General features: G+C 44.4%; 1 protein-coding gene across 1 annotated transcript; it reads right to left on the reverse strand.

Moving 5' to 3' along the window:
* Positions 1–12: 12 nt before the first annotated feature.
* Klf6 (KLF transcription factor 6) lies at positions 13–8,255 on the reverse strand. Its single transcript, XM_055613199.1, has 4 exons — positions 7,911–8,255; positions 4,381–4,954; positions 2,942–3,065; positions 13–2,451 (listed from the first exon to the last, which is right to left on the reverse strand). Exons 1-4 carry the CDS (start codon positions 8,112–8,114, stop codon positions 2,400–2,402), a joined length of 954 nt encoding a protein of 317 aa, XP_055469174.1. The 5' UTR covers positions 8,115–8,255; the 3' UTR covers positions 13–2,399.
* Positions 8,256–8,612: the final 357 nt, after the last annotated feature.

Here is an 8,612-nt window from a genome sequence, read left to right on the forward strand (position 1 = left end):
TATATATATATATATAAAGATCCACACCCAAAAAGCCAGCAGCTGGATGAAATATCAGAAATATCAGCTGTCTATGCTGTGGTATGCCAAATTCCGGGAAAGTGCTCCTTGAAAAAGCTGGGAGAATCTACATGCTGGAAAAAATAGTTTCATCTGCATAAAAAGTATTCTAAAAAACAATCCCTGTGATCAGCTTACTCTTAGGTTAGATCTTCTAGTAAGGCTGAAAGTAAAATCAAAACCTTTGTGTGTCTGAGTCCAGCTGGTTGGCCAGTATTTTGTTCATGCCCCTTTTGAATGGCCAAAGGTACTCTATTCCAGGCTTGCCAATAATGACTAGCAAAATCAGCAGGGTGGAATAGACTCAACGCCGAAAATGTCTTCAGCAAATTATTAAATTAAAGATAAAGCCTCTATAAAAGTTAGGTTATAGTTTTAAATTTCTTTTAACCTCCTTTATGGCCATTTTGAAATACTTCTTCACAGGCTGCAGAATTTTCTAGCTAAACATTCTAGTTTCTTCTTAAAAAAATATTTATATATTATCTATATATAATATATATATACACACATACATACACATACTATACACACAAATATACATACACAAGAAATTTCATCCACTTTTAAAAAAAAAAGCAGTATACTTTCAGTATTACCAACAGATAGCTAGACAGGTACCCAAAACTTGTGCCTTTTGAGCAAGATATTGACATTTTTTTTAATAATTCTGTATCTTTAATATGTGTGAAAATGTTACATAATAAATACAGCCGGTGTGTGTGATCTGTACAATTGTGCAAGGTCTCTTAAAAGAGTCTCATGGTCACAGAATTAGTTTTCAATTATCATGTCTATTTTTCCCCATTTTAACACTGACAGTCAAGTTGTTGGAAATGAACACATGTTGACATGTCAAAGGAGTTGTCACCTATTTGTCATAGTGGAGGATCTTAAAGAGGTGGTTTTTGTTGTTGTTGTTTTTGTTTTGTTTTGTTTTCCGTATTATACACTGATACAGTACAATGCCAGGTGAAAAAAGAGCCTTAATTAAGCATGCATCACCCATACCCCTGTATTTGACCCCACAGAAGGGCCAGTTGCATAAGGCACCATTATGAAGGTCAACAGTGCATTAACAGCTAGAAAACCAGAAATAGTCCTCAAGGCATAAATAAGAGAGACGTAGCTGCATGAGAAAAACGGTTTCTAAGCTTAGTGGTTTGATCCACCTGACTGAGAAAAAACGTTTATGTTCTTAGCCTAATGTGACATTAGACCAGTAATTTCCAGGCCCCAGCATTTAGACATTTGACATGTGTCCAATTTCTTTAAACGGGCACCTTAAGATTCTCCAAAAAGTAAATTCAAATTCCGAGTCATTGAAAATACAAGCCTACACTGCACAATATCATTTTGCACGGGGAGTGTTATGAAATAGAAGGATCTGGGGGGCTGGGGGGGTCTTGTCTTGCCAGGCCTAAATGGCTTAAGGGATCATTATTCTAAACAAATTCAGTCTTATAGCTGCTTATTAATTGGAATCAAGATTGGAGACCCTATTTAAAAATTGTTAAAGTTTATAGCTCCCCCAGACCATGCATGACTTTTTTTTTTTTTTTTTTGTATTATAAGGGAAAATGACCACTGTTATTTGTAAATACAGCTTATACAATGGGTTACAAATGAGCTCCGCGTAGCCAGTAAGACAAGCTACTTGACACACTGCACATTCTATAGCTGCACCAGACACCAGAAAGTCCTTTCATACAGGAAAGGGGGACAGGGGTTCCCCCTGGCCGTAACACTCACCACTATGGGGTCCTGAGTTCCCACTCCCACCCTCCAAGTTTTTTCATCTTTTTGTTTTTTGTTTTTTTTTTTTTAATTTTTTAATTTTTTTTTAAATTTTTTTTTTTCTAAGGTGCAGACACCCTTCAGGAAATGATTGGTGGTCAATTCATCCCTCCGTATACTCCTCACACACAAAACATTCAAACTGCTTTTTTTTTTTTGTCTCTTGCAGTTATTTGCTACCACAAGGGGGAAAAAAAAAAGTCTGCCTCACCATACAGTCAGTAATAGATCCTCAACATACAGTCCTCCCACCCATTAACATTCTCAGTGCGCATGCTCACGGCAAAAGGCTCAGGAGCCTCTCAGAAGGTTAGGAACCAGTGGTGAGTCCAGGGTCACCCAAACACCATGCACCGTGGGTGCTATGCCGCTTCTGACATGACTTTTGTAGCCCTCAAAAGACCTTCCAAAGAGAGGCCCCTGGAGGTAACTGGGTAGGAAGCAAAATGGCATGCTTTGGCTGGTACAGGCATCCCTCCTTCCATGGCCGCCTCTCAGCCTGGAAGCCTCTTTTAGCCTACAGGACTGCTCCCTCTGCTCCCTCAGAGGTGCCTCTTCATGTGCAGGGCCAGGTGGTCGGACCTGGAGAAACACCTACAAGGGCAAATCAGAAACAAAGACTGTTAGGTTTTGCCTCCTGGATTGTGAGACAGAGCAGATACCACTCTTCCCTGTACAACTCTTTGATGCTCCTTCAGGGACAGGGAACCCCAAAGCAGAGGAATGCAAGTTTAAGAAGTCATCAAAAAGCAGCCAGGAGATCTCAGAAGTCCCATGGAAGAGTCTAAACTAAACCCATCTCCGAGTTTTTGATTTTGAAAACTGTGTTGGGAGCCCATTTTAAAGACAGTCCCCTGGACATTTTTATTGCAGAAATCTGGCACACTGACAGTCAATGTGTCAGAGATTTCTGAAGAAGCCCCAGAGTTAAAAGAAATGCCAACAAATAACAGGAAACTGTTGTCCTTCTTTTAAAGGTCTATTGCACACACCTACTCTGCTCTAGCCCTATCTCATTCCCATGATCCCATACTTTTTTTTTTTTTTTTTTTTTTTTTTTCCTGCAAAGCTCTCATTGACGTACCTGTCACAGTGAGAGCATTTAAAAGGCTTGGCACCAGTATGCTTTCGGAAGTGTCTGGTTAACTCATCACTTCTTGCAAAACGCCACTCGCAACCTTCCCATGAGCATCTGTAAGGCTTTTCTCCTGAGGAAAGAAAAGCACATGACAAGGGCACCATGATTTAACTGACGTGATGAGGGAAAGGAGAAGAGTCAACTACATAAACTGCGGGGTCCCTGAAGCCTGAAGATCTAGCCATATGCTTTAGTTGAGGGACAGTACCTTTGGCAAGCTAAAGGTGACTAACAAAGGTTATTTCCTAACCTGGCCTGAAAGCTCATGCAGGATGTCTGTCTGTCCTATGGATCCATGCTACCAAAAGCAAAGTTAACTCATAACAATGACAATTACTCAGACTGACATACTTGCAGGGTGAGGTGTCGGCCCGCAGGACCCACAGCCTTGCTGAGGGATGAGATTTATTGCTTTCTCCATGGAGACATCCCCCTCCAGTACTATCTGGTTCCTTACTCATTTCCCTGTGGAATGAGTCGTCTAGGACCTTCTACATTTCTACAAAACTGAAATCATGAGTTTCTGAGAACCCTCATTCAGAGGCTTTCAGATCAGTCTCTAAATGGCAATCAAACAACCAGACTGACATCACTCCCTAGCTAAATTATATGTGTGAATTGAATAAAATTCTACGTGTGAGTTAAAAATATGATGATAAAATCAACCCCAGTCAAAAACTGTCTTGTTTTGGGGTACACTCACGTCCTCTCCTAGCTTTGTGCTTTTTCAGGGCCCTGACTTCATCTTTCAAGAATCTTACTATCTTCTTGGGAAGATAAGAACTCACAGTGTGTATCTTTCCTGTGGCCCTTCCCCTCCTATCCTGTATGCTGTTCTGGTGGTTTCAAACAAACAGAACTTCCAATCTAAGTAGTGGCATTGCATTAAGAAAGCCCTTGTTTTAAATGGCTGTGTGACACAGAGTATTCACAGTAAGAGAGCACTGGCCAAAACTATTACTCACACTCAGGCTCAAAATACCAGTGTCAACACTAGCAAACTCCATGCTGCTCAAGGACACTCTGTCCTGATCCTGGACTTACATGTCAAAGCATGAGGAGCAACCCAACATAGCACAATTCATGTACAATAGGGAAATGAATACCAAGTGGGTGAAGGTTTGGGTGTCAATGGAGAATGTGATCTCGCCTCTTGTGTAAACTGAAAGCATGAACCAGTCATCTGATCCAAATGTCCAGTCTTTTTAAGATTCTACTCTGAACTCCAAAAAGACCCAATTCCTTAGTGACAAGAATTTAGGAAGTGAGGATTTCCTTGCATGTGACCACAGCCTGGGGAGCTCTGGTTCCCTCCCAGGGCTGGTACAATTCAATGGCGCCCACCAGCAGCTGACCAACTGCCCAGGTCCCATGAGGGGACTGACCTGTGTGAGTACGTTGATGTGCTTTCAAGTGGGAGCTTTTAGTGTAAACTTTCCTGCAGCCATTAAAGTGGCATCGATGTACCCTCCTTCTGCCATCTGGGGAGGCATCGCCGCTACCCTTATCACCAGACTTCCCTGAAGTCCCGCTGTGAACCTTCCGTGGCGAGGGCAGGTCTCCTGGCCCGCAGCCCCATAGTTGAGAAGATTCCCTGTTCACTTCTGGAGAAGAAGGAGGTGTGGAAATGACGGAGGAGCTCATATTTCCTGAATTGACTAAGACTTCACTGATGGGATCAGAGGTAAATTTGGTCGTGGGCGAAAGTTCCTCAGAGCTATCTGAAGACTCGCTGCTGACATCAGAGTTCAGGCTGTTGGTCTCTAAGTTATAATTAAAGCTTGGGCTGATCAGAGAGTCTTCTGAGGGACTAGAAGAAATCTTCAGTTCTGATTCTTCCTTCTTCTCTCGAGCCAAAATGATTTTGGTCCACAGATCTTCTTGGCTGTCAAATTTTATCTCAGAGGCTGACACATAGCAGGGCTCACTCTGAAGATAGCGTTCCAACTCCAGGCAGGTCTGTGCAAAAGGAACCACAGAAGGCACGTGATTGTTACGACTACTGAAAGTGGAACTGAAAGCACATAAAAGAAAGAAAAAAAGAAAGAAAACATGCAACAAAAGACAAATAAATTATTTCTGTATCATGTAATATGGGTCACAAAACCTTCTGTAATGGGAGTCTATTTCCTCATGAATGCGGGAGGAAAGCTGTTTCTAGGAATACGAAGGAAAAGCAGAGGCGAAACCACTCTTGGTTTCTCCAGCCTTGGACCAATGGCCACAATGAATGATGATCACTAGGCCTGTTTTGTTGTTATAGTTACAAGTGTTGACACTTCTAATGAGGATCCTGGTAAACCACACAAAGAAAATCAGCATTACACATTTCACACCCCCTCCCACCAGCCTAACAGGTTTAACCAGATCTTTTGACATTCTCTAGAACCATGAGCATCAATGAGAGAGCCCCAGCCATCCACAACTATTCACACAACAGGACGGAGAGATTGCACAGCACAGTGTGGTGTGGTCTGAAGACCCCCTTGGGGGACACAGCTTACAATAGAGGGCTGGCTGTAGTCAGAGAACAGACAGCAGATATCTGTCTGTATTCAGGGACATCAATAGATTTGAAGAGAACCCTCCCATTTCCTGTGTAGCTGACAACTAGGGTGTGTGTGTGTGTGTGTGTGTGTGTGTGTGTGTGTGTGTGTGTATGTACATATATATATACACACACACATATATGTATGTATGTATGGCTGTATATTTTTCAATGTCATTTCCCAAGTACAGCACTGTGAATACCACCAAACTTTAATGATTTCTTCACAGTGGCCAGAGAAAAACAAGAAACCTCAACAACAGAAGTGAATTCTTCCAGAATGGCCATCTGCTATTGTAAAGGATGGAAAGGGGAAATTACTCCCTGGCCCTTCTGGGAGTCCCACAATGAACAAGGACTTTATCTCCTGGCCAAGAGTACAACAGTATGAGTCATCACTCCTATTTCTTTCACACAATGCCAAAGGAGACTTCCTTTTGAAATTCTGACCAGCAGCCAAATAAGGACCCGGCTCAAATATACATGCAGTGTGCCATGGACACGGTGCCCCTTCCCCAGCCCCGCAACCAACCTTTCAAGGAGCTACACAACTGCAGAGATCAGCAGCCCCTCTCCCCACCATTTCAAACTTTCTAGCCACTGGAAAAGAAAAACGGTAGGAAACATTTTAGGATTAAATTATGTCGGCCCTGATTTTTCACTAGGTCTGCCTGCATGCCCATATAAGGCTGTCTGTGCCACCGTGTATTCTATTCTACAGATAGAAATTTCGACACCAAACTGCAACAAATTGTTATCAGGGTACAGACCATCTTGAGCACAGGCTACCAGCAAAAGGGCTAATGCTGACTTAACAATGTGCCTTCTATCACAGCATACACACATCCTAACCCCTCCCTGTACAGGCTTCACACAGCAAGCACGAACAAGCCAAGGATGGGGGGGTGTGTGCTTGTCCCCCCCCCCCGCCAACACACACACAAATTCGATGTCTGTTACGGTGCATACGGTATTCAGATTCGAGGCTGCCACACATATTATTGACATTCCTAAGAAAAGGCGAGCACATTTATGAAGATCTTGTTAAACTTTAATCAACTGGCTAATTTAAAATCTCCATTATGCTGATGAGCAGTGGAGACTTGACCGCAGCTCTCTGGGAGTTTAAAAGGCTCTGAAGGGGACCAGGAGCCAAGTCTGGCTTGTTGCCCAAATCCCAAATGCCTAAAGGAAACTACTAAGATCAATTTCAATCACGTCCCAGGGAGCAGCTTCTTTGAGGAGGAAAAATGGGGAGGGGGAGAGGAAGGCAGAGAGGATTGTGAACAATTAAGCCGGCTTGTGGAGGTTTCAGCCAACACTTCTCTTTTCGTGTGTTTTAAAACCTGGGAGGTTGTGAAACCCACAGAATATATATCATCTGCTAATTCACTTGGAGGAAAAAATACAAAAGCCAGCCCATAAGGGTAGAGACAGCCATCAAACTATCGTTTTAAAAAGACAATGGTAAAAGTGTTCGATAGTGTCTTGCCACTCACAAAATCCTAAGACTTAGTTAGAATGGGGCGGAAGGGAGGAAGAGGATGTTTCTTCCGTTGCCCCAAATTCTAGTTCCACTAAAATGCCGGAAATCGAGATTTTTCTTCCCCGAAGTAAGACCCAAAGCAACTAGGAATGGACTCATTGTCATATGACTGACAAGTCACTTGTGTGCAAACAGCACTGCCCCCCCACACACACACCGCCGCGCAGTCAACAAGGAAAGCAGGTAAGAAAAACAAGGCAGACATAGGCGAATGCTAAGAAATTATCCATAAGGAAAAGAAACCGCAAATGGCCTTGAGTTGGAGGAGAAAGAAAAAAAAAAAAAAAAAGCTGCTGCGTTCCGCAGGCAAAATAGGAGACTTAAAAAAAAAATGGCTGTACAAACATCAAAACAAAAACAAAATCCTTAAATCAAATCTTCTGGCAGTCAAGGCAAGCCAGTTCATATGACAAAGTCCAGCTGTAGAGTTTGGAGCTGGTACAAGCCCCAAACTTGTGCCAACGGTTCAGGTCCGGATCGGCCAAAGGAATGTGGGGTTCCCCTCTCAGGTGGATGCTGCTCGGAAGCTCGGAATTAGGAAAATAAAGAAATACAGAAAAACGTACTGGGAACAAGAGCTCGCCTCCGCACAAATGACAACTCTGTTCCCCGCTGCCGAAGGCTCGCTCTACAGTGCCTTCAGCATTCCAGGCAGCAGAAGGGCATCTTAAGATCATCATTTTTAAAAATTAGGCAAATGCTAATCATCATTAAAAAAAAAAAATGCACTTCCAAGCAAACAACCATCTTGCTTGCACCTCCGTGCGACTCCCTCCTCGGCGCACCGGGCACGTGAAAAAAAAAAAAAAATCCGTATTTACCTGTTGCCAATATTCCTCCAGGGACGGCAGAGCCGAGAAGTAGCCCGTTTCGTGCACAATCTGTAGTTCCTGGAAGATGCTACACATTGGGAGCACATCCATGTCGGGTTGGAAAAGACAGTCCCCGCTGTCGGGAAAACAGGGAGGTGAGCGATCAGGAGTCGGAGCCGAAACTGTCCCCGGGAGCGCAGGTGAAAGTTTCATGCAAACTGGATGGCGCTGCAATCGGACGCCAGGTCCGGACCCTCCCGCAGCCCGCAGCGCGCCGAGCCCACGCAATATTTGCAAACAGCGGACTGACTGCAAGCGTAACCCCTGCAAAACTTCCCTATTCAAAGCTCCGCTGCCAGCCTCCCCCCTCCTCCCCCGCTTGGCTCCCCCCACTCCTCCTCCCCCCACGTGACCAGCTCGGAGCTCCGCCCTCCACGATACCCAATCCCGCCGCCGCTGTCCCGGGGGCTGCGCGACGATGATGTCAGCTCTCGCCAATCGCCGGCGCGGACACAGAGCGGCCCCGCCTGGCGTGACCGAGCCTCTCCATTAAAGGCCTCTCTATTGGTGCAATTCGAACTCGGCCTGTGCTGATTGGAAAGACGTTTCGCAGGCTATTTTTAGCAGGGTATATATGGCGAGAGCTACGGCGCGCCGAAGGAGTCGGCTCTGGGAGGTGTACGGCCGAACGCTACAGAAGTGCGGCCGGAG

This window comes from Psammomys obesus, unplaced genomic scaffold (genome assembly GCF_907164565.1).
Source record: "Psammomys obesus unplaced genomic scaffold, mPsaObe1.curated_primary_1811, whole genome shotgun sequence".
Lineage (NCBI taxonomy): Eukaryota > Metazoa > Chordata > Mammalia > Rodentia > Muridae > Psammomys > Psammomys obesus.